Source organism: Rhododendron vialii, chromosome 2a (genome assembly GCF_030253575.1).
Source record: "Rhododendron vialii isolate Sample 1 chromosome 2a, ASM3025357v1".
Classification (NCBI taxonomy): Eukaryota; Viridiplantae; Streptophyta; class Magnoliopsida; order Ericales; family Ericaceae; genus Rhododendron; species Rhododendron vialii.
Window position 1 is genome coordinate 16,226,115 of NC_080558.1, and position 25,702 is coordinate 16,251,816.

At 37.5% G+C, this 25,702-nt stretch overlaps 2 protein-coding genes across 6 annotated transcripts; both read left to right on the forward strand.

The window, feature by feature from the left end:
* Positions 1-310: 310 nt before the first annotated feature.
* On the forward strand, positions 311-12,906 carry LOC131310643 (calcium permeable stress-gated cation channel 1-like). Of its 4 annotated transcripts, none has more exons than XM_058337796.1 (12): positions 311-714; positions 1,636-1,980; positions 3,057-3,203; positions 3,794-3,929; positions 4,698-4,799; positions 5,628-5,747; positions 5,893-5,973; positions 8,409-8,749; positions 9,152-9,397; positions 9,928-10,252; positions 10,863-11,096; positions 12,311-12,906. In XM_058337796.1, the coding sequence occupies exons 2-12, from the start codon at positions 1,667-1,669 to the stop codon at positions 12,590-12,592; spliced, it is 2,328 nt and encodes a 775-aa protein (XP_058193779.1). In that variant the 5' UTR covers positions 311-714; positions 1,636-1,666; the 3' UTR covers positions 12,593-12,906. The 4 variants fall into 4 exon arrangements, with proteins under 4 accessions (XP_058193779.1, XP_058193772.1, XP_058193795.1 ...); XM_058337789.1 differs by having other exon boundaries at positions 328-718; XM_058337812.1 differs by having other exon boundaries at positions 383-718; positions 1,640-1,980.
* A 3,958-nt stretch (positions 12,907-16,864) lies between these two features.
* On the forward strand, positions 16,865-23,309 carry LOC131310719 (glycosyltransferase BC10-like). Of its 2 annotated transcripts, none has more exons than XM_058337896.1 (10): positions 16,865-17,402; positions 17,610-17,726; positions 18,624-18,724; positions 20,099-20,191; positions 20,297-20,381; positions 20,475-20,555; positions 21,004-21,045; positions 21,473-21,532; positions 21,972-22,118; positions 22,796-23,309. In XM_058337896.1, exons 1-10 carry the CDS (start codon positions 17,088-17,090, stop codon positions 22,973-22,975), a joined length of 1,221 nt encoding a protein of 406 aa, XP_058193879.1. In that variant the 5' UTR covers positions 16,865-17,087; the 3' UTR covers positions 22,976-23,309. The 2 variants fall into 2 exon arrangements, with proteins under 2 accessions (XP_058193879.1, XP_058193885.1); XM_058337902.1 differs by having other exon boundaries at positions 20,120-20,191.
* The last annotated feature ends 2,393 nt before the right edge of the window (positions 23,310-25,702 follow it).

Here is a 25,702-nt window from a genome sequence, read left to right on the forward strand (position 1 = left end):
TAAAATTTATTGAAAAATGTAAAAAGTGTATAAAAAATGCATTCAAATTTGTGTTTTTTTTGTCATATGTTCAGCTAATAGAAGCTTAGCAGAACCCTAAAACATAAAAAACAGGTGGACGTGACGACCACGCTCTGGAAAAAGAGAGTGGCCTACCCCCTCAACAAAAAAAATTTAGCCGTTGAAATTACCCTCGGGGGCCCTTGCCGACAGGCGAAGCTTTACTAGTCATGAAGTCCATAACAGTCCGATTCCGTCTGTCTCATTAATCTCTTCTTTTTCTATTTTTAATAATTTCCCAGACCATAAACGTCTTTCTCCTAACTATAATAATGCCAAAGAACAGTACGGCTTTCTTTACCACTTGAAAAGCCTTCGACTCTCTCCATCTCTCTCTCCACCCAAACAAGGGAAAGAAACGGATATATCGGATAACAATCGTCGTTTTCCCTTTCCCAGGACGAGCGCTGCTTCGCAATTTTGCCGTCCGGTGAAACGAAATAAATTGAAGAGAAAAAAACGACGACAGCAGTGTAGCGTGAGTATCAGTTTACCTGACGGAGGAGTTCGTGAATGTTCTTGCTTCTGCTGGGAGTTCTATGAAGTGATTCCGAAAGGCATTCTCAGATCTGCAACTGTCATCAGTTTTCTCGCTCTCAAGTTTGGGATTTTTTCCTTCTTGTTTTGGTGGTCTGGCATTATCGCGATTGAACAGTGAGTACGGATTTCTCCCTTAAATGTAATCCTTTGACGTTTTTTTTTTCCTACTTCCAGAGTAATCGGAAAAAGAGTACATAAACTGTATTTTGGAGTGCGTGGTTATGTGTGTGTGTGTGTGTGAGAGAGAGAGAGAGAGAGAGAGAGAGAGAGAGAGAGAGAGAGAGAGAGAGAGAGAGAGAGAGAGAGAGAGAGAGAGAGAGAGAGAGATAATTGAGTGTTGTTGTCCTTATTGGATTAAGTTGTCCTGCAATTAACTGCAGATCCGTGCGAAATTGCTGATTGTAGTAGGATTTTGTTGTGGTTCTTGAGGGGGTTGGTGGACATGGAAACTTGTTTGCTTTGTGGTATTTATTGTGTGGTTGGCAATAATATAGGAATTATGATAATATCGGACAGGAAATAACACAAAATAGGATGAATTTGTAAAATGTAGTAGAGTATTTTGTTAGATTCTGTTTTAATTTCAATTTTCAGAAATAAATTCTCTAAATTTTACGGAATCTAGTTGACCTATTCTATGTGGGGCTTTGGAACATTGATAGACGTTGGATAGCTACTAAATTACAGAATAAAAAAGGAAACATTGAAACTACTCTTAAAAAATGAAACATTGAAATTACTCTAGATATGTTTTCTGGGGCTTTGGAATCTTTTTTCATGGACTCAGATTCAGTTGAGAAGCAGGGATTTATTGAATCAAATATGATATGCCTGAGTATTGGATGTTGATACATGACCGTCGACGTGACCACTCGTAGACAGAAATTGCAAGAATAGTTTAGACGAATCTACGGGCAGGAATTCCAAGTCTGCATTGAGTAACTTCAGTGTTGTATTCCGGGGCTCACTGTTTCATCTTTGACGCGATGTATAATAAGTTTTCTACATGATACTGACTTTTGTTATTTTTGGCAGGCAGATTGGAATAATCTTTTAGAAGGGCCTGATGGCTACGCTTCAAGATATAGGGCTTGCAGCAGCAATCAATATTCTGAGCGCAATTATTTTCCTTGTGTTATTTGCCATATTACGGCTTCAACCTATGAATGATAGGGTGTACTTTCCGAAGTGGTACCTCAAGGGTTTAAGAGGCAGTCCTTCACGCTCGGGAGCATTTGTAGGACAGTTTGTCAATTTGGACTTCAGATCATATTTGAGGTTCCTGAATTGGATGCCCGAGGCACTGAAAATGCCAGAACTTGAGCTTATTGACCATGCAGGATTGGATTCTACTGTTTATTTACGGATTTACTTGCTAGGGTATGCTACTTTGATTCACAAAATCACTTTACTGGGAGTACTATTCGCAAATGCCAAGTAGCTTGTATGCTGAGTCACATGTCATGAAAATGTAGTGAATGTTTTCATTATTTTGTAGTCTCCAAGAGAATGGAGCAAAGAAGGAAACCTTTGAAATCTTTTGGAAACATGCTTATTCAAAAATGATTTTATGATCTGAAGAAACTAATTTTGTCTTCTTTGTGTACTCTGGAAACAAGTGAGAAAATAATGTGTTCAGTATATCAGAAGTAGAGAATATTTTAATCGCTGAAGAAACCATGAAAAGGAAACAAAAAGTGTAACAAATTTCTGTAAATGACTTCATAAAAGGTTTTTGGTTGTAAAGGCTAGAGACTACACCTTTTTGCTTACTCTTCAAATTTGAAACGAAAGTTGAATTTTTCAAGTGGGGGAAGGCTTTGAATTTCTTATGGCCTGAATTCAGCAGAAACGAAATTGCAATTTCTTCATGAAATTAAACTGTACAAAGGAGTGTCTGCGTGAAATGTAAAATGGAGAAAAAGTTACAATCATAGCGTTATGTTTTTCCGGTCCTTCAATTTATAGCCAAAGTTGTAAAACAAGAGAAATCTGTTCCCCCACAAATCTACATGAGTGGTTAGTGTAATCTTAGTGGTCTCATACAATAATTTATACAAAATAAGCCAAGAAGATTCTAAGATTACTATTGTTTGTCCCAGTGCAGACTTGTAATAAGGGTTAGGTCCAGTCTCACTAGTCTTTCTAGAACTTTGCTCGTTCAAGTTCATGCAACTATAGTTGGAACTCTTGCAGGAAAGTTCATCTTTAGGAAAAATTTCCGTCCAATTTAACTTCAGTTCCGGCGCATTTGCAGTAATATAATTTTGAGAACAACTTAGGCCTTGTTGCTAGATGTCCATTTTCTTCCTAGCTTTGAAGTTTTTGTGCCTTATTTAGTGAGGTTGGACAAGAAGATGGACTATGTGACATTACGAAATCATTTCAATTAAATGCTCCTCTGACATTTTTAAAGACATTGGCTTGTGCTAATTTCTGCCCACTGATTTATGCAGGCTCAAAATTTTTGTTCCTATAACATTGCTTGCATGGGTTATCCTGGTACCAGTTAACTGGACAAATAACATGTTAGACGGAGACAACGTAATTTTCAGCAGCATTGATAAGCTTTCTGTATCAAACATTCCTCTCAAATCGCACAGGTGAGAACTCTATTCCTGGCTAGTCATACTACATAGTGTTAGATTATTGTATTCAGAACTGGGTCAAAAAATGATCGAGGTACTACTTGTTCAGATAATTATTATTTTCTTTAGTAGTCATGTATAATTCGTAGCCCAATGGCAAGTCTTGCTGGTTTGTACTTTATTTTCCATTAAGGCAGTCAATTAATTCAAAAGTTTGATCTGTTAGAGATTGGCCCTGCTGAGATTAGATATATTTCTTCATGCCAAGGTTTATTTGGTATGCCATACAGTTTCCACTTTCACTCCATTATCAGGAGTGGCTGCTGCTTTCTGTCCCACCATATGCATCCTTTCGTTTTTGCATCATAACTACACCTATGAGATTTGCAAGTTCATTTTCTGTGGTATACTCCAGTGGTATCAGTTTTGCACATGAATGCTTATTATTCGGGGGTAATCATCGTACGAGTAGGAGAATAAGCTGTTTAAGATATATAGTATGCGGTAATCTCGGTGTTATATTAGGCATCGGTGTATACCTTCCTACATTTAATAGTGGAACTACTATGGTGCAATGAATGATGTTTGCCATTTTGGGATTGCAGATTTTGGGCTCATATAATAATGGCTTATATCTTCACTTTTTGGACTTGCTATGTGTTACGAAAAGAGTATGAAACAGTTGCGTCAATGAGGTTGCATTTTCTTGCCTCTGAAAGACGCCGTCCTGATCAATTCACGGTAAGATGCAGCCTGTCTCATCAGATCCGATTTAATGGATTATACTTTTTTCTTTTGTAATCCTATTCCATATTCTTCATCCTAATTCAGATTTACCTTAACCATCTGTAATGTGACGAACTTATCTAAATTTTGGTATCCGCTTGATTTGGGAATTTTAGAACAGGTGGAACTTGCATATATCTTGTGATGTTGTTGTTGACGATGGACTATAGTACAATGTTATGATAGCAACTTTTTTCTTTTTCGGTCTTTTTGTTTGCACTTTGCTTCCAGTAACCTCTAGAAGGGATTCAAGGAGTAATTCTTATGGCACATCATTTTCTTTTCAACATTTACTTTCCTTTTCCGAGAACTTTTCTCATTGGCTTATCAACCTCTTGGTTATTCTTTGGATAAAATTGTACTATATATAGTAAATTTGACGATACAAGAAATCTGGCGTTCTGGTTTTGGTGTACATGAGAGGTTACTTTAGGTAAAATTAGTGTTCTTTCAAAGCTAGCCTGTGGCAGTTGTGAAGTTTTGATCTCCTGTCACTTATTATACAACTTAATCTGGGGCCTTCACAAACAAACAATTGTTTCTGTTAAAAGTTTCTCAGTGTTAGTTTTGCACTTGGAAAATTTTGTGACTTGGAGTTTGCAGTTACAAGTGTTCCAGATGATGTTTGTTGTTGCTTACATGTCTACCAAGTCCCCACTCTTTCAGGAGAACTCCTCAATGGGCATTCTACTAACTTTGGTTGACTATATTAATTGTTTACAGGTCCTTGTTAGGAATGTACCTCCAGATCCTGATGAATCAGTTAGCGAGCTTGTGGAACACTTTTTCCTTGTCAACCATCCAGATAACTATCTTATTCATCAGGTTGACTTGTGCTGCTACTCCTTGAATACATATCCCCGTGAGCATTACATGCCTTCACATACTTACAGATCTAGTGTTTTACCAAGTGATTGAAAAGAAAATAAAGGAATAGACTATCTGATTTTCGCATGCTGTTAGCAATAAAATTGCTAGTATTTACGTAGGAAACATTAGGCTTACATGGAGTTATGATTTATACATCACCTCAAAATAAACCTTCAGGAATAGTTATTTGTTTAGTCCCTATTGGAACATTAAGTGTAGATCACGAACAAAGAAAGTAGTGCAACTAATCTGAAGAGTCAGGGTGTTGAATCGTGGTGTCGGGATACTAAAAGATATCTGTGCTACAGCCTTGAGCCTTATATAGGGCGATATCGGACAGTATCGGAAGATACGCTGGTAAATAATGGTAATGGATGTCCAAAAGCCCTTTATGTAATGGCCAATAACATAAGGTGAAGAGTAAAACTGAAGTGTATAGATAGGCGGTGTGGTGCGAGCAAAGGGTACAACGCCCCCAGGAATTTTCTTTCTTTCCTTTATCTATTTTCTTACTGGTGATTTTTTTGTTGACATACATAATCCTATTCAAGGAGTTAGCTAAGACATTGTTTTTGCTGGAAAACTTCTTGCATGAGGTTATTCTTAAAATGGTGTTTTAAGATATCAATTCAGGCATCTATGAAGGAGATTTTTTTTTGATTAGAGGAGTTAAATGTACTCATTACAGTTAGGGTCCTTTTGATTTCTAAGGCCGTTGATTGCCTGCAATATGTCAAATCAAACACCATACAGATTTGTTCTCATTTAGAATATCTTATGCAGGTCGTTTACAATGCAAACAAACTTGCGAAACTGGTGAAGGAAAAGAAGAGTAAGCAAAACTGGCTTGACTATTATGAGCTGAAATATTCTAGAAATCAATCAAAACGGCCTGTCAAGAAGGTACATCTGTGTAATGTGATGTCCCCAATAAATTCTATTTCTCGTGTATTATATTCTATGCTGCTATTTAGTTATTCTTTTGGTGCAATGCTGTTTCTCAGGAGTGCTGACGCTTTTCATTGCATATTTATTTTTTAATTGGCAGACTGGTTTCCTTGGCCTCTGTGGTGAGAAGGTGGATGCAATTGATTTTGAGACATCTGAAATCAAGAGATTGTCAAAAGAAGTAATTTCTCATTGTTGTAGTTCTCTCTCCTACCTTATAATGTTCGTTTCCTCTTTAAGAATTAGCATGCCTTGTTATTTCTATAATCTACAAGTTTCAGTACATCCTCTTTTACGTATATAATTGATCTCGGAATTGCATAAGGTGTTAATTTAGTTATATACACACACGCGCACACATACACACTTGCGTAAGCTACGTAGATTTGGTGAACCTGGCTAGCTTTGCCTTGCTAGCTTTGCTAGTTTATATATATACATATATACAGTCCGGATCTGGTCAGGAGGTCCGGATTTTGTGTTAGGTCCGACCACGATCTCAGCCGTTGGATTGTGTTTTCAATGGTCCGGATGCACGGATAGTTTGTTCACGCGAACAAACTATCCATGCATCCGGACCATTGAAAACACAATTCGATGGCTGTGGGAGAAGTCTGAACCTAAGCTCCGGTCCGGACGTCCTGACCAGATCCGGACTATATATCTATATATATATATATATATATATATATATCTATATATATATATATATATATATATATATATATATATGCGGACAGAGATAAGGAGAGAGATGAAATCAAAATCGAACATCGAACCCTAACCCTAATCAAAATCGAACCCTAACCATAGAGAGAGGGAGAGAGAACTTGGTGGTGGTCGGTTGATCTCGTTCGTTGATCTCCAGTTGTTCGAAATCGAGAGAGAGAGACCTTGATCGATGTATCTCCTTCGTCTTTCTGACTTCGGTCGTTCGATCATTCGTCTATCGCTCATCTCTCTTTGTGGAACGCGCGCTCTCTCTCTCTCTCTTTGGAACGCATAATGAAATGGGAAGGGGTATGACCCGTGTGGGGGATTTTACTTGGAACCCTGACCTGGTCCTCTTTTTACCCATTCAATACCCGCGAGATCTCCCTTCTTTTGTGAGCCGTTGGATTAGATCCAATGGCTTAGACGCGAAGTACGGATGTAAGCTTTGGTCAGGACGTCCGGATATGATCAAAACTGTGTCTATTATATATATATATATATATATATATATATATATATATATATATATATATATATATATGTGTGTGTGTGTGTGTGTGTGTGTGTGTAGAGTCCCCCCCTTCTTATAAGAACTACCTTATTTTAATAAAATGCGGACCTCCCTTTTTCGATCGAATTTCGATGATCCTAGCCGCTCAATGTGTTCAGAACGTGATTTTAAGGATACTCGCTAGGAATCAGCCAAAAAAAAAACCGGGAAGGGCTTCATCCGAGCAGTTTTTGTTTGTTTTTTATCGAATGGTTCAAATAAAAACTGCTCAAATCAAGCCCTTCACGGTCATTTTTTTTGCCGATTTCTCGTGGGTACCCTTAAAATCACGTTCTGAACACATTGAGCGGCTCGGATCATTGAAATCCGATCGGGAAAGGTGAGAAATGGGGAGGTCCGCATATAAGGTCCTCATTTTAAGATCCATATAAGGTCCTCATTTTAATATCCTTACTTGAAGATTTCTGTGTGTGTGTGTGTATATATATGTATGTGTATATATATATATGTATGTATGTATGTGTATATACACACACACACTCCGGATCAAGTCAGGACTCCCTGATATAGTCTTAGGTCCAGACTTTTGATCTCAGCCGTTGGATTGTGTTTTCAATGGTTCGGATCTGCAGAAGGTTTATGTCCGGTCATAATTAACTTTTCCCTGGAAGAGTTTCATTAAAATCTGGACCATTGAAAACACAAGATATTGGTGTAAATTATTTAGGAAACGCAAATGATTGCAACCGCAACAAAAGTGTGAGCACGAAGTCTGTTGGACTATTTAGTGATGATTGTTAACTCCCTTTCATTTTTCTAAAAAAAGGACTATACAATACACCTTTCTAGAACTATTTTGGGGTACTTATTGTTATTAGAAGAACCATGATCAACAATATTGTGTTGCCAGTCTCACTAGCTTGTTATGCTCCATCTTGATTTTCTCGTTGACCTCAGACTGGTTGTACATGAAGCATGGTCAGTAATTGCTCCTACATCTTACGAATTTTGTTGGCCACACGAATTCAGTTACATTGAGAATCTAAGACAGACATACACCCACATGTTCGACAATGATAATGTTGTGTGCTTGGTGATCTTGTTGTCATAAGAAAAATGAGATTGCGGAAATAAACTCTTGATAATTTTCTTTGTAGCCTACCTCACATTTCTTATATGCTGATGAACTTTTAACTGAAACAGTTACTTCTTATATTGTCAACTTCTAAGTTAACAGAGAATTTGTATGTATGCTTCATTGAGTAGAAGTCCCAGTTATTGCCTTTCCTTTTGCCTTTTCTTTTGCATGCTATGTGCTCTTTATTGTTATGTTGAAATTGGATCATTGCTCAAACTATCTTAATCATGTTTCTTGGATACCTCATATTCAGATAACTGAAGAGCGAGAACGGGTTATAATGGATCCGAAATCTATCATGCCAACTGCATTTGTCTCCTTCAAAAGTCGGTGGGGTGCTGCTGTTTGTGCACAAACCCAACAATCCCGAGATCCAACTGCATGGTTGACAGAGTGGGCCCCAGAGCCCCGTGATGTCTATTGGCAAAATCTGGCAATTCCTTATGTTCAACTGACAATCAAAAGGCTTATAATTGCTGTTGCCTTCTTTTTCCTCACATTCTTCTTTATGATCCCGATTGCATTTGTGCAATCCCTTGCAAACATCGAGGGTATTGAAAAAAAACTAAGCTTTCTGAAGGTCATTATTGAAGTGTGAGTTTGCTACGCTTCATATACTTAATGGTTCTATTACAGGTTATTTATTAATTGGTACTTGCGTAACTTGGATCAGACTGTTGAACAAAGGACATTGTTTAATATTGTGCATTTGACATTTTCTAAAGTACCCATGCATGAATTAATTAGGACATCTTTTCACTGACTTAGAATTTCATACATTGCTAAGTCCTCTGTTGCGTTGGCAAGTCAATTTTCCAATGACACGGTTCAAATAGTACCTTGCCTTTGGCCTGTCAAATTTAGTTGCGCGTAAGTAGTAACCATAGGTTTTATAAAATTTTTGGAAAGTGGTGCGAATTTCATTGATGAACTTGTGGTTGCTCATTACTGATTTCAACTGCTCCTTTATAGTAATACTCTGATCAACTATTGCAGACCTTTCATCAAATCACTCATCCAAGGTGTTCTGCCTGGACTTGCTTTGAAGCTTTTTCTCATGTTTCTGCCAGCGATATTGATGCTGATGTCTAAATTTGAAGGCTTTATAAGTATCTCATCTCTGGAGAGGAGGTCGGCATCTAGATTTTACATCTTCAGTTTCGTGAATGTGTTCCTTGGAAGTATAATAGCAGGAACTGCATTTGAGCAACTTAATTCATTTGCTAAGCAGTCGGCAAACCAGTAAGTTGGTCAAATTTCCTTTTACGTTTATTTACCCGAGTCTCCTTGTTCTTCCAGCAATACTTATTTATGCTTGTCTTGAAATTTCTCTTGCTTTTGATGCCCTGATATTAGAGTGGATAGTTGATATCAGTTTTTCTTCTTTATTACTGTCTGACATTATTACACAGCACTATCTTATTTTCAGAGAGCTTTATATTGGTCCGGCTGTTTGTTTTTTAGTGTTTGAGTGCACGAGTCTTTGTCTATGTTGGTGTGAATACTACTACACAAGATGCTCTGGTTGAACATTACCCTCCTTCCTATTGGTTGAAATGGTGTGGATCCCACCACAAAGTGATGTTATGCTTACCATGCAATACACTTTTTGGTAAGCATGACATCACTTTGTGGTGGGACCTACATCATTCTAACCAATAGAAAGGAGGGTAATGTTCACCCTCTTAAGTGGAGGGTTGAACAAAACTCAACTTTGGTTTGGGGCACCCTCATGCATGTCCTGTATTTCTGATAAATGGTGATTTTTGCAGAATCCCAAAAACCATTGGGGTAGCAATTCCAATGAAAGCAACTTTCTTCATAACCTATATAATGGTCGATGGATGGGCTGGTATTGCTGGGGAGATTTTAAGGTTGAAACCACTGATTTTCTATCACTTGAAGAATTTTTTCTTGGTGAAGACTGAAAAGGATAGGGAGGAAGCAATGGATCCAGGGAGTCTGGGTTTCAATACTGGCGAACCTCAAATACAACTCTATTTTCTACTGGGTCTTGTTTATGCCGTGGTGACACCGCTTCTACTTCCTTTCATATTGGTTTTCTTCGGCTTTGCGTATCTAGTATTCCGCCATCAGGTAAATTTTGTCAATCCAATTGATAGGAAAAGTGATGATAAATCGGGATGCAAAAACATCATGTGCCTATAGTTGTGTGGGAATGTGATAGAAACCCCACCAGACTAACGTAATAAGTAGAAATAAGATATCATTAGCTTTAACTGCTCAATCTTTGGGCATTTGGAAGTATTAAGAGATGTGGGAAACTCAGAATCATGCAACCGAGGGTTTGGGTCATAGTTGGTATTCAAGTGCTTGAAACTGTACATCATGATATTCATTCTGGTTGTCATGTCCTTGAAACCACTTTCCCCTTATCTATGAGAAAGTTAATTTTTAGAATTTTTCTCTAATTATGTAATCCAAGTAACTGCCATTGTCTTGCATGAATTTATGCTAGCATCAGCACAGGACATGTAGGCAGATTTTTATTTCCTTTTACAAACTGTTGAGAATGTTACTGGAAGATTTGATCTCCAGCCAGTTTATTAGGAAGCGTAGCCCTAAGGCATGAGCGGGAATGTCCCCTCGGGGCGATCTGTGTTTTCGGTTTCAGCCTACTATTCAATTCTTTGTAGCTATAAGGCTGTGTAATAACTATTAAGGGTTTCTCTATTATATAATGCAGATCATAAATGTCTACAACCAAGAGTATGAAAGTGGTGCAGCGTTTTGGCCTGATGTCCATGGACGCGTAATAACTGCATTGGTCATTTCACAAGTGCTGCTTATGGGATTGATAGGTACAAAAGAAGCTGCTCAGTCAACACCATTTCTGATTGCTCTCCCAATATTGACCATAGCGTTCCATAGGTTCTGCAAAGGCCGTTACGAGCCTGCATTTATCAGATATCCATTGCAGGTAAGGGGGAACTCACAAGTTTGCAAAACAGATGGGGTTTTACATGTTATCGTACTAATCATGAATCCCATACATTTAGATAAGCATGTAGGTAGAAGCAGAACCTTCTTGTGTCTGAATCCAATTATATTTAGTCTGTGTTTGGACCATGGAATTGGGGAGGGGAAAATGTAAAGAGGAAAAGATAAGAAGATAACCAAGTCAAGAAACTTTAATTATTTCTTAGCTTTCCGTAATCTTTTCCTTTACTTTGGTGAATCCTTCCAACAATCCATGATCTGATGCCTTAAGAGCAGAAAATATTATTTTCAATTGTATTGTTCTTAGTATTTTGGTTCATGGAGCCGCTTAATTTTTTTCTGCCACAAAATTGAATTGCCTTAAATAACAAATCAATCCCTACTAAGAGCATCCACAATGTAATAATCAAAACTAAAAGGTTGCTAAAGTTAGCAATGTTTGCTCAAAAAAGTGCTCACATTGTAATAACCAAACTTAGCAACCTCTTAGCAACTCATCAAATTTTGACCTTTGAATAACCAAACTTAACAACTTTTACTAATAACCAAAACTCAATAACCAAACCCAATAACCAAATTCAAAACTAAAAAATTAAAAAACATCTCACATTAGAATCGTCTCATCGAGACGAATAATTTGGTGTGGTCGGGTGCGCGATTGGAACTCGTTTGGAATTGGACATAGATGCATTGCGTATTGTGGGGATTTTTTTTATAGGGATACAAAAATAACCAATGTGGAGATCAAGTTTGTTAGGTTTGATTATGAACTAAATGGATAATCAAATGCTGACGTGGCACATTTTGGTTATCGATTTTGATTATTCCCATTGCGGATGCTCTAAATCCTATTTTATATATGGAACTAACTATAATTCTTCAGTTTCAACTGATTTAAGTTCTCCCAACTTTTGTTTAGTGTATTGACTCTAAGATACTGAACAAAAAGATCAGATTGACCTCAATTGTTATAAAATAAATAAAAAACACTGTAGAACATCAAATACTATGATCCGGAAAAGAAAAAAAAAACTGAAAAGAAAGAGAACAAGAGATCCTATTTCTTTAATGACTTAAAACTGATCTCATATTATTCTCACACAACTAAATAGCTATTGCTACTAACCTTCTTGATGGTTTTAGTCTAAAAAAAGTTTCTGTTATCGTTTCCTCATTCGTGGCGGTGAATTTCAGGAAGCGATGATGAAAGACACTTTAGAACATGCTAGGGAACCGAATCTCAATCTCAAAGGCTACCTCCAAAATGCTTACATCCATCCTGTTTTCAAAGCTTGCAATGAGGATGAAGATGAAGATGGAGATGGAGAATTCAACAAAAACTGGGGGGAGGAGAGCGTACTGGTCCCCACAAAGCGACAGTCGCGCAGAAACACTCCTGTGCCCAGCAAAGTTAGCGCTAACTCCTCACCACCGTATTCTCTACCTGACGTTGTTGAGGAACATATGCAGCCTTAAATCTTGGTCCACGAGAGTCAACGTGTCTGTACATTTCGTAGTTTGCATTGTTGAAAGCAGTGGAGAAGGGTCGCATTGTAACGTTAGCAGAAATAACTTGGTTTGGTGTGCGCGTGTATGTATTTACATATAAGTATAGAGATAGAGGAGAGAGAGTTGCGCAACCGCTGGTTTTGAAAGATGATTCTGGATATTTGTGGGAAAATACAGGATGAGCAGAGGCAGGCGCAGTAGGAGTGAGTGTGTGGATTTTCTTGTAAGTAATTTGTTCATTTACTAGTTTAATAAAAATATGGCCATATTTTGTTCTTGTTGAGAATGTTTGATGCTCAAGCTCCCCTTTTTGCCATAGGGTTGGCAGATTTTGGAAACAACAAAGCGTGGTATGTATATATTCGATCAAATAGTATTGCTACGTGATTAAATTTATACATTTTTTGATGTGTGATTCAAGCCATGTACCATAGTAGGAGTTACGTAATTTATTAGACCCTGTTCCATTAAGGTTCTTTCTTATTTTCTGCTTTACGACACAGATACATCATCTTTAATTCAAGAAATAAATATTTATTTGAAAAATAAGTCTTTATTTTAATTAGCGGAACACATGCTTAGTCCGGACATCTGATTGTGAAAAGAGAAAAAAAATGTAGTCGACAGGGACAGGTTAGGTTAACTACAGTAATGCTATACACACAGCATTTGTGCACAGATTTGTTGTGGGGCCCACTACGGGTCCCACAAAAAATAATCCGAGCCGTTCATTAAATGTAAAACATTTTTTCAAGGGCCTCCACAAAAAATCAGCTCAATCCGATACCTATAAGTGCTTGATTTAATCATCTAACTTTGCATTATCCTGAAATTCGAATGAAAAATTAAATGATTGAATCGAGCATTTGTAAGTATCGGATTGAGTTGATTTTTGGCGGAGGCCCTTGAAAAAATGTTTTACATTTAATGAACGGCTCGGATTATTTGTGTGGGACCCATAGTGGGCCCCACAAAAAATCTGTGCACAAAATCTGTGCACAAATGCTGTGTGTGTAGCATTACTGGGTTAACTACATCCTTTTTTGACACTCCAAAACTTGCCAACCAATCAACCTTTTTTTTGCCTTCATGTTTTCAAAAGTCAACTTGTGCTGTTTCTTGACTTGGCATCTCATTCCCTTGGAGAAAGAGTTCCTATATCTTCTGGTATCCTAATCTTTGGAATTAAATTTTTGATTGATTTACTTGGCAGACATATTACTCCTAGTTATATAATGGGCAAACTCAGTGCACGAAACTCTCGTCATTGTGGGGTTTGGGAAAGGATTGATATATGCAGCCTGACCTAATTCAATCAGTTTGGCTTCTTGTTGTCTTCTTAAAAAAACAAAAAATTTACTAGAAAGAGTAACATAGGTCAAAACAGGCCTATTCATCGATATATTTTATTTTCTGAAACGTTTTTTCAGGTTCTAACCACAATTTAATAGTTTTTTGATTTCTCTCGTCAAAATGTATGTAGTACTAGTAATCCCGTCACGGTCAACCTATGGACGACATCGCGAAGAGGTGAGTTGGGGCTTCCCAGGCTTCCTGGTTGGATTGGGCCAACTCATCCTTGACGCTCCACCTAACCTTGCACGACAGCTCTATCATATAGCATTCTCTTGTACCATCTAAAACTGAAGTTTGTCTCATTCCGAGGAATCGAGTTATTTTTCTTTATAATCGAAGGTTCGGATCAACCTGTGCACACCTCGACTTCCGAGGAAACGAGTTGTACTTTGAAGCTTTGATATTGATACAGTAGTGAATATAAACAAATAGAGAGTGGGGATCAATATGGTGGCTAGGGACAGTGGACAAGGGGGCCTGCTGTGCCTTCTATTCGAGCTCTAGAAAGTGATCCAAATTGTTTACTTTGTAGAGCTTGACACGTACATCAACCGCTAAAAAATCAAGTCAATCAACCCAGTAACCAAATCACATTTTTCTTCTGTAAAAAATGAAAAGCAAATAGAATTCAAAAAATACACACCAATAGCATTTGATCTAATCATTAGGCAACCAATGTTTGATACCTGTACTGATTGAATTCCCAGTTTATTGGGTAAATCATTTTTGTTATAGGGTGACACGTAATATTGCTGACTATGGGCTTACACGAGGATTGAGGGGAACCTTCTCACAGTCCCTCGTATAGTCGTTTCACACGTTTACGCGTGAAGTAAGGTGACCCCAAGAATTATTAGTAAGGAGAATCGAACCTGAGTCCTTAAAATGAACCAAACATCTAAGTCTCAGGCTAAAACTATTCAGCCAACCCCTTCGGATGTTGTTCTTTCAATCTTTTGTTAATAATTTTTTTTTATTTTTTGGCAATACAAGATCGAGCTCATGTTTTTAACCAACCAAGGATGGCCTCTGATGATTGGGAAAAAAAAAGAAAAGAAAAGGAACTCGGACGGGTCAAGGAATTAAACGTTACCAAATTAAATACTCCATTATTTTTCCACTAGTTGTCAGCACAAAATCACTATACAAAATTCTGTCCACACTACACGTGGCCATTCGGCCTTGGCTTTTCCCTCTGCCCCGCTGTCACCGGCCTTCAAAATTGCGCGTTTCAGTGACACCCGCCCTGAGGTTTTCCTAATGACAAATATGACATTCACCTTATGAGAAATGACAATAAATCCTCAAGTGACTTCAATATTTATTTTACCGACAAGTCAAACAACAGTTGTTTGACTAAATAAGTGATGGAATTAGCTAAAAGTGGCTTACGTTAACAAACTCACGCGTTTGATAAATGATAAAAAGTTCTCATTTCTCAATTTTCCAACTCAAAAGTAATAAAAAAAATTTCCTGACCAAAATGGTTCTTTTAATGAGTAATAAAAACTAAATGGCTATTAATAAAAATATCATCTATTTTGATCAAAACTATTCTTCCAATAGTAAAACAAAGTCATTTTATTCGGAATAAGTGAGAGTTAATGGTATTTTAGTACTTGCTATAATGAGAAATAATGAATTTGTCAATGTAAGCAACTTTTGGTTGGTTTCATCACGTGTATAGTCGAACTTGTGTTATTGAGGTATCAATGAAACAAAAATTGAAAGCATAGGAAATGGGTCCCGTTCCAGAACTTGATATACTCCAGTAAGTATTTATTTTTTAAGAAAGCAATTTCATGCCAAAAAATAATGGACTTATTGAAATCAAAAAATATTTAATATAGATTTTATTTGAAAGATCTTATGAGATCTTTCTGAACGATGAAAAAAAATCGAAAAAACATATTTCATTTATATTATTTTTGATTTTAAAAATACAAAAATAAATACTTTTAAGAAGGTGTTCTGGAACGGAATCTATTGCCATTTCTTATACGCGAAAGGAACATATGTCATCGTCTCATTACTTAAACAGTCATGCTACTTGCATATACACTTTTACACATATCTTGCACATACACTTTTATGGGGCCCATCTCAGGTCCCATCAATATGATCCGAACCGCTCATTATTTGTAAAATAATTTTTTAAAAGTTCATGTAAAAAATCAACTCGATAGGATATCGGTAAGGGTTTTTTCAAAAATCATAGGGTGAAACAGCCTGATTCGCACTGCGATTTCTGAAAAAGACCTTACCGATATCCTATCGAGTTGGCTTTTTACAGAAACTCTTAAAATATTTTTTTAAAAATAATAAGTGGTTCGGATCATATTGATGGGACCCGAAATGTATCCCATAAAAATATATGTGTAAGATATGTGTACAAATGTTCGTGTCCTTGGCATTTTTGTTACTCAAAACCACAGCGGTGTCATTGAAATCAGCACGACTAGGAAAATACTATACACGTTACACGTAGCCGTTCGACCATTGTCCCTCTGTCAGCTGCCTTCATAATTGCGCCTTCCACTCCCCCACACTCTCGAGTCGAGCTTTCCACACACAAAACCGAAAAACAAAACAAAAAAAGACGCGTGCGCACTATTAGTAAAAAGAACACGGGAATCCCAGCCGTCCCTCCATCCCTTTAATCAATTTCTTTTCTTCTTTCTCGAATCTCCTCCGTCCAAACGACCTGTAACTCAGAAAGCTTTCTAAAAAGGAGTTAGTATTTATTTGTAATTTTTTTTGACACATAAATTTTTGGGACCGAAGAAATCGGAAAAAATAAAAATAAATACACACTACTACTAAAAAGAAGCCAAAAAGCAAACAAAGTTTACAAAGCCGATCAAACATTTTTTTTTAAAAAAAAGTTCCGTTTTAACTTTCTTCTACTCCAAAACTCTCGCTCTTTTAATGCTCCTCCTCTCCGATCACCCGCCGCCTCCATGTAAACGCTCTCTCTCTCTCTCTCCTCCCCCCCCCCCCCCCCTCTCTCTCTCCATACATATACGTTTATACATAAACCTATATATCTCTGTGTTGTTGTATCTATTCCCCTAGTCCTGAACCGCAGGAGGCCACCACCGTCATCATGAAGAAAAAAACCTCCTCCTCGTCATCACTTCTCTCACCACTCTCCGCCCGCCACGTGTTCTGGTTCGGCTGGAAGCTCGTCATCGCCCTCTCCATCTCTCTCTGCCTCCTCGCCCTCCTCCGCCTCCAGTACTACTCCTCTCAAGAATCCGACGACGACGATCTCTCTCGCTCCTCCTCTTCTTCTTCCCGTTTTACCCCTCGCAGATCTCGGATTTACAACGTCCACTTCCAAGGCCCTCCCAAGGTCGCGTTCCTTTTCCTCGCCCGCCGCAACCTGCCCCTCGATTTCCTCTGGGGCACCTTTTTCGAGGTTTCGTCTCATCTTTTTTCTTAACAGCGAATTTTGATGCACCGAGAAACCTCTGTACCTCTAAGAGACAAAAAAAAATTCTCGCACGATCCAACGGTCCTGAGGTTTCTCGGTACAGAGAATCTCGTGTGATTTTTTATTGAGTAGGAATTTGTGTTGGAGGTTTTGGTGATGTTTTTGTTAGGGGTGTTTTTTTTTTTTTTGCAGAACGCTGACGTGGCGAATTTCTCGATACACGTGCACTCGGAGCCCGGATTTGTGTTCGATGAGTCGACGACGAGGTCTGCATTCTTCTATAATCGGCAATTAACTAATAGCATTAAGGTAATTTTTTTAAAGTTTCGATCTTGAATGTATTGTAATTGGGGAAGATTGGTTTTTTAAATAAAGAATTCGCCAATTGGGTGAGGTAGATTAGAAAATGCATATTGTTTGTATTCATTAATGCTTGTTTGCTTGCTTAGGGAATGAAAAGGAGAAGAAGGAATAGCAATTTCTCTTTTCATAATGTAGTTTTTGTTGCCATATGCATAATGAAGAGCTTTATTCAGTAAAATTAGTTGTGCTCGGTATAGCCAGCAATTAACTAATAGCATTTGGGTAATTTTTTAAAGTTTCGATCTTGAATGTATTGGAAGTGGGGAAGATTCGTTTTTGGGAAAAAAGAAGAGAAAGGATAGGGGAATGTTGATTAAAAAATGTGTGTTTTAGGTATTAAATTATGCTTGCTTAGTTGCTGAGGAAGACATATTAGAAGGAAAAGAAGGAATGGGAATTTTTTTATTTTCATAATGTAGGTTCTGTTGCATTATGTAAAATGATGAGCCTTCAGTGAATTTAAGTTCTGTTGCAGAGGACTTTCTAAAACTTTTTCTTAAAAAAAAAAAAAAAAAAAACACGTCATTTTCACATTTAAATAAAATAGATTTGCGGGTGTTCTCTAAAATAGGTTCATTTAAAAAAGAAATCCTAGAGAACGAGTTTCAAAAAATTTGTCACACACAAAAGTTTTGTGAGTTCTTAAAAATGAAGAGAGAAAACAAACGTAAAACATGCAAGGCTGCAAATCAAAGAAATACTTCATGAACTGAATTTTGATTCCCTTGTTTTGTTGACTATTTTACAGAAAATCGAGCCTTACCTGTCTGTTTTGTATGCATTTTATGTACTAAGAATTAAGCTGTTTTGCTAACAGACTTGACCTGGTTGGTTGTCTTGCAGGTGGGATGGGGAGAAGTGAGTATGATTCAAGCTGAGAGGTTATTACTAGGAGCGGCTCTTGCGGATCCAGCAAACCAGAGATTTGTTCTCTTGTCAGATAGGTTGGTATAACCATAACTTCTGGAAATTGTTAATTTGTCATAGGTATTTTGCTGTTAATACGACTTGACAGATATTTTTGCTCTTAGTGCTTTACATTGTTTAATCCAATGAATAACATTGAGAGTTGAATAACTCTGAGACTGGTGTTATTTAAACGTATAGGAGTGAATCCTTATCCTATGCTACATATGCTGTCTCATACTTATGAAGACTGAGGAAACCATAGATCAGCAGTTTTAGTTTGAGTGTACTTTTAGATGCATCATGCATGGCATTTGAACATAGTGGAGTGAATCCTATTTTACACGTGCTATCTCATTCCTATGACAACTTCGGAAACCATAGATCAGCAGTGTTAGGTGATGGTTATGATCTGAACGTTAATTTGGCAGTCCTTGGCGATGCGGAATCTCACTCCAGTAGCCAGATCAATACTTAAAGAGTAGAAGAGGTGAAAGTTAGCAACCAGTTTCAGACTAGATCACCTACCCAAAGTTAAGCGCAATAAGTGGAGTGAAGCGTGGAGCGGGATGATAAACATAACAACAATAACAGTACCCATGTACTCCCCGATCGATGGGGGCATGGGCGGGGGAAGGCTGAAGACAGACCTAACCTTTGCTAATATAGACCTAAGGGAACCTTCGGCAGAATCAAAGTGGTTGCTCTTAGGAAGTTTTACCATAGAAATTTTGGAGATGGATGATACACATATCAATACAAAATCAAAGCGAAAACTATTTCTTTTTTTTTAAATTTTATTTTATCGAATTTTGGATAATATCCCTTTAGCTTTTGTGAACTACTATGAAGGTAGGTAGCAATACTCTATTTCAATTTCAGAGTGGAACTCTAAGAAAATGGGAAGAAGTTCTCCCTCAATTCAGTTTCATGGCTTGCTCTAGGAAATCGTGTAAGCTGTGACACTGATTACACTTTGAAAACAATTCCATAATTCTGCATGTTAGGTACCAAATGCAGCGGCAAGTATGAATGTATGATGATATTGTTATGGTTTCAGCTGATATTGTTATGGTTTCAGCTGACAAAGTTGATTAGTAAACTTTTCCATATTTGATCTGTCATTAGTTTATCGGTTGTACTCCCTGGACCCTGGTCCTTTCCCTTTTGATTTCAACTTATGCCTTTGAGGTTTTCTTGTGAGTGGCTTACTTGATTGTTGCTGTCATATTGCGTAATTGTTCTCGTGGGTCTTTTTCGTTCGGTTAGCATTTCTAGCTATATTCCAATTATAAGAAGGGTAACTCACCCTTCTTTTTCCCCTTGTGTATGATTGTAGGCCATACGTTATACTTAAACAACCGTCCATCATGAGGTTTCTCACAGCTTTAATCTGAAATGTTTTATGATAGTTCCCCATTTGTATTGTGCAGCTGTGTTCCTTTGTACAACTTTAGCTACATATACAGTTATCTGATGGCTTCGCCAAGGAGTTTCGTTGACAGGTAGATAGACTACATACGATAACAATTTTGCAGTTGCTAATTTTTCTGTAGATTACACAGTAGTCTAGCAGTTTGACCTATTTATGTAGACTTTTTGTGTTTTAGCTTTCTTGATCTTGATAAAAAAGGCCGCTACACCCCTAAGATGTCAGCTGTAATACCGAAGATTAAGTGGCGAAAAGGGTCCCAGGTTATATGTCTTAGCCTTGATTTGAATTACATTTTATACCATAATAGAAATTGATTTAACATCCTAAACCTGAAGTCTATTGTGTACATTCAGTGGATTTCTTTAGTTCGCAGCCATGCGGAAGTTGTTGTAGATGATGAGGTTATCTTTCCTGTCTTCAAGAAGTTTTGCAAGGTACATGACTGGGGCATTTTGCTCCTCTCTCAACCATATTGTCATGCTCAGTCATCTAATAACCTTGTTCCTTTAATCATGATCGCTCTTATGTACTAGTTGTTAAGGGGCTATTATATACAAATGACGTACAACCCAGAAGTAGTATACAGACATTCTTCTATCAACAGAATTTACCCTGCTATTTCAAGGAGCACATTATGTGAATGTGACTCTTGCAACCTTTAAATACAAGTTTCTATTGCATTTTGAAAGTTTAACTGGAAGATGTGAATCATGTAAAAATCGACCTCCATTTGAACTCTGACCCCTTGATTGTAAAACTTACCTTTGATAACAAAAGATGAACTGCCGCCTTAACCTTACTGTGAGTCTTGATGAGTAGTTATAGTTCTGGTAATTTAGATATGTTGTACAGTAAGTTGATCAGTTATGTTTGACTTTGCAGCGACGTCCACCCGTAGATGTCAGCAAGGGAAAGCAGAATAGTGTAAGTGGTTTCTGTTTCCTGGGATCTAATTGTTAGCAGCTCTTTGGCTTAGCTATTTATTATTTTATCCTTGTTTTGAAGTTGATTCGTTCATCAATGATCAGTTAGTGATGTTATCTTTAATTAGTGTTGGGAATACATTGATTGAACTGTACAACCATTACTTGTTACTTCTAGCAATCAATTAGATATTCACGAAGAAGTAACAGGTGATGTTTTCTTCGCTTTGGAATGAGGCAATAACCAATCCAAACATCTAATTGTTATCCTGGGCAATTCCTGTCTTCTGCTTTTATTCTGAATTCTATACTTCTGATGAGTCACCCAGCATTTTTTTGTTTATATTTAGGTGCTTTGAACAGCCTTGAACACATGAACCTTCCTTTTGTCATAGCATTCTGATTACAGCTTATTTGCTAATATGCAGAAACTTCAGAAGCAGCACAACTGTATCCCAGATGAACACTATGTTCAGACCTTATTTGCAGTAAGAAATAGATTCATTTATCTGTCTTGTCTATGATTTATTGAGCTCCTTCATTGAACCGCCCCTTCCTCCTCCTTTGGAGTGTATAGAATGTATGATGATTGCTCAATTGGCCCTTAACCTAGTCGTTCGAAAAGATGATCTCATCGGACCTCACTGGGCTGGGCGAAAGGGAAAGAAGGGATGGGTGGTCCGGGAACAACAATGGGAGAGGGCTCGTAGCCCCCCCACCCCCTCTTCCCCATGCCTATTTGTTCTCCCAGCCCCGGAGAGATGCAGAGCTCGAGCAGTCACTGAACACCTTGTTCATTTGTAGCCCTGGTCTTCTTGGCAACCTTCATTAAATAACTAAAGTTTTTCTTTTCTGACTTTGATTGCTTATAGGATCAGTAGCTCCTTGGGAATCTTATTCGTGTTTTCTTCTTTTATCTTTTTCTAGATGAATGATCTTGATGGTGAACTTGAGAAAAGAATGGTGACGTACAGTTTATGGAATGAATCCGTGACGAATATGGAGAACAAAGGGTGGCACCCTATGACGTTTAACTATGCAAATGCAGGTCCTCAGCAAATCAAACGCATAAAGGTGATTGTTTCTTGCATTTCCGTTTCTTGTCAATTAAGAAATAAGAACAAGTTTAGGCGGAACTTTTTTGTTTCATGATCTAGTCCAATTTTCAAGCTATCATAATTTATTTTTGCTTCATTTTGAAATTCTCTTCTGCATATCCAGTAATTGATAAATGCTGGTCGGACCTACGTCTTTGTGAAAGGAAATGTATCAAGTGCTTTTTTTCTCATTATTGTTTTCACCTGTGCTTTCCTCTGCTTGTTGGATTAATGTAGAAGTGCATCCTGTCTGCATACTATGGGCCTATGGCTTGTGTGTTGTGTCACTTGCTAAAGTTAAAACCCATATTGCCTTTGATCATGCGCCATCCTTCTTTCTGTATTCAGAAAGCCCAAAACCTAACCATGTTTGAACCATTATAGTTCACACTTTTTCCTCCTCCAGTATTACATCACTGTCTTCTTCTTCTTCTTCTTCTTTTTATTTATTTATTACTAAAGCATCTTAACCACCACCGGAAATTTGTTTACACAATCGTCTTGTTATCTATATATTCGTTTTCTCCAAATGTAGTTTTTGTCACCATCTAGATTTTCATATTATTTGCTTGATTTAGCTATGGTGCAATTTCTATTTGAATTTTTCTTGCCTCTTGTCTTGCCCCTTATGACTACTTGTGTTTTATCTCACAGGACATCATTTCTGTATACTACGAGAATGAGCACCGCAGAGAGTGGTGCAGTAACAATTCTACCTGCGTACCCTGTTTTTTATTTGCAAGGAAGTTTTCTCGAGGCGCTGCCATGCATCTTTTGAGCGGAGGAGTTCTCGGCCCTTTCGATGCCTCTGCATTATTCGATACACAGCCGTGATTTTCCTCAATGCCTCTGACCACCTGTGTTTTTCACAGCATATCTAACCAACAACTTGTTATAGAAAGAGGAGTTCGTGAATAGGAATGCTCGGGAAAGTTTTGATACAACGCAATCCAAAAATTTGTAACTGCGGCTAATTAAAATAAGATGTAGTGGGGCAAATAGTTTTCGAGGAGGGAATGAGGGAAGTAATGGAGTATCATTTTTAGTCTGGTTACCTGATTTTTACAATAGTAGTATGTTGTTCCTATGAAGCATAGGATTTTCCTTTTTGTCTAATTGCATTTATGTACTCTTGTAGAGAAAGTATTGTCTTATCCATTCCGTGAAAGTAGTGTGTTGGTGGAAGTGTATTGTGAGAGAATGACATATGTCGTAAAGCGAAAAATAAATATTTAAAAAAGTAAGAGTCTTAGCAGAACGGGCCTAAGAGCATGAGTTGAAACTTGAAAGTGTAAGAGAACATTGTTTCATAATTTTTGGTGGAAAGATATGGTTAGAGCATGTACACGGTAGCTAAAACACCCAGTAAAAATGTGCAATTTCTATATTACCAACCCACTTTTTATTTACGCATTGCAACAATCCTCTCTATTACCCTCTCTAGTCTCTATCACTATTTAACAATTAAGTTTTTTCACATTGTATACATCAGTCTGGTGTTCGTGGGGTTTGAACTCTTGCATCCACCGAGCGAGGAGGGTGAGAATACCACTTGAGCTAGCGTGGCTTCTCACTATTTAACAATTATACAAAATACTATATATATATATATGGGGTCGGTTCTAGAGACAATACATTTGACAATACTTTTGACAATATATTTTTCGGAGCTTGTTTAAAACATGTTTAATTTGTTTAAAACATGTTTTCAAGTTTGACAAGAATCAACTAAATGAGCCGATTAAGCCCTTACTGATTTCCAAATGCGTTAATTTTTTACAGGACCCCTTAAAAACATGTTTTAAATACATTGAGCGGCTCCGATCATTTGTTTGAAGGTCCCATGCGGGGTTTCAAAAAATGTGTTGTCAAAAATGTTGTCAAAAGTATTGTCTCTAGAACTGGCCTCTATATATATACATATAGAGGAATTTTCAAGTGAGGGATCCCTTATTTTGTTAAAATGAGAGACTTTCATTTCCCGATCAAATTTTGAAAATCCGAACCGTTCAATGTGTGCAGAACGTAATTTTAAGGGTCCCCGTGAGAAATCAGCAAAAAAAATGACCGGGAAGAGCGTCATCCGAGCAGTTTTTTTTTGAACCGTTCAATGAAAACTGCTCGGATGAAGCCCTTCCCGGTCATTTTTTTTGCTGATTTCTAACGGGGACCCTTAAAATCACGTTCTGATCACTTTGAGCTGCTCGGATCATCAAAATTCAATCGGGAGGGGAGTCCCGCATTTTAATAAAATGAGGGATCCCTCACCGGAACCTAACTCTATATATATATATATATATATATATATATATAATCCGTCTCCCGTTAGGACCACCTCATTTTAATAAAATGCGAACCTCCCTTTCCCAATTAAATTTTGATGATCTGAGCCGCTCAATGTGTTCAAAACGTGATTTTAAGCGTACCCGCGAGAAATTAGAAAAAAAAAAAAGACCGGAAAGGGCTTCATCCGAACAGTTTTTGTTTGTTTTTTATTGAACGGTTCAAACAAAAACTGCTCGGATGAAGCCCTTCCCGGTCTTTTTTTTTTTTTTCTGATTTCTCACGGATACCTTTAAAATCACGTTCTAAACATATTGAGCGGCTCGGATCATCGAAATTCGATCGGAAAATGGGAGAAAATGAGGAGGTCCGCATTTTAACTATAAATAGAGGTATGAATATATACAATTTTATTTATATCATTACAGTAATTGAGGGCTTTGTTTTAAATTGGGGCTTCTGATTGGTTCCTCCTTATTTTCATTTGTAGTAATTTGAAGTGACAGAAAGACCGACTCTTTTCATTGGTTTCTCCTTATTTTCATTGGTTCATCCTTACACTAATGTCTCTTTTAACTTCCATACCAACCAGCGAGATGTGCAATTTTACCAAGAGAAAAAATTAGAAGAACACACAAAAAGCTCCGTTTGTACATATCTTGGCAGAAGCAATGTAGCACAGAGCTCATAGACATGAGATTGCCCAAATGCATCCTTTGATCTCACATATTTGCTTAGAAATTCACAAAAGTGTCAAGTTTGTTATTTAGGTAATGACTGTGAGAACTATTTTACGTGAAAGAATAGAACATCTGGCAATCTCCACAAGTCTAACTTCTAGCTGGCTTGCATATGCTCCTTGCAACTAGGGCAGTACCTGCATTGATATTTAACCCAACAAATGGCAATCCTATGATACTTGGAGTGGCCTAACAAATTATGCAGTACGAAAAGGTTCCAAGTATTCTACCATGTCATCCGATCCTAACAATTTCTTGCTGAGTGTTTTCTTTGCAAATCTTTTAAGGGAGGAGGAGGAGAGAGATAGAGAGAGATGAAATCACATCACCAAAGGCTGTAGCGATATGACAAACTGATGTATAATAGAAAAATACTTTTGACAATTGTCACATTCCCAGACGTGTGAGTCCGGCCCATTACACACACGACACAAAACATCTCTCAAGGATAACTCTCGCTCATACTTGAGACTCTTCACCCTTACCCTTAAACAAGGAGGTCCATCTCCTATTTATAGGTACTAATAGAGCATTTTAG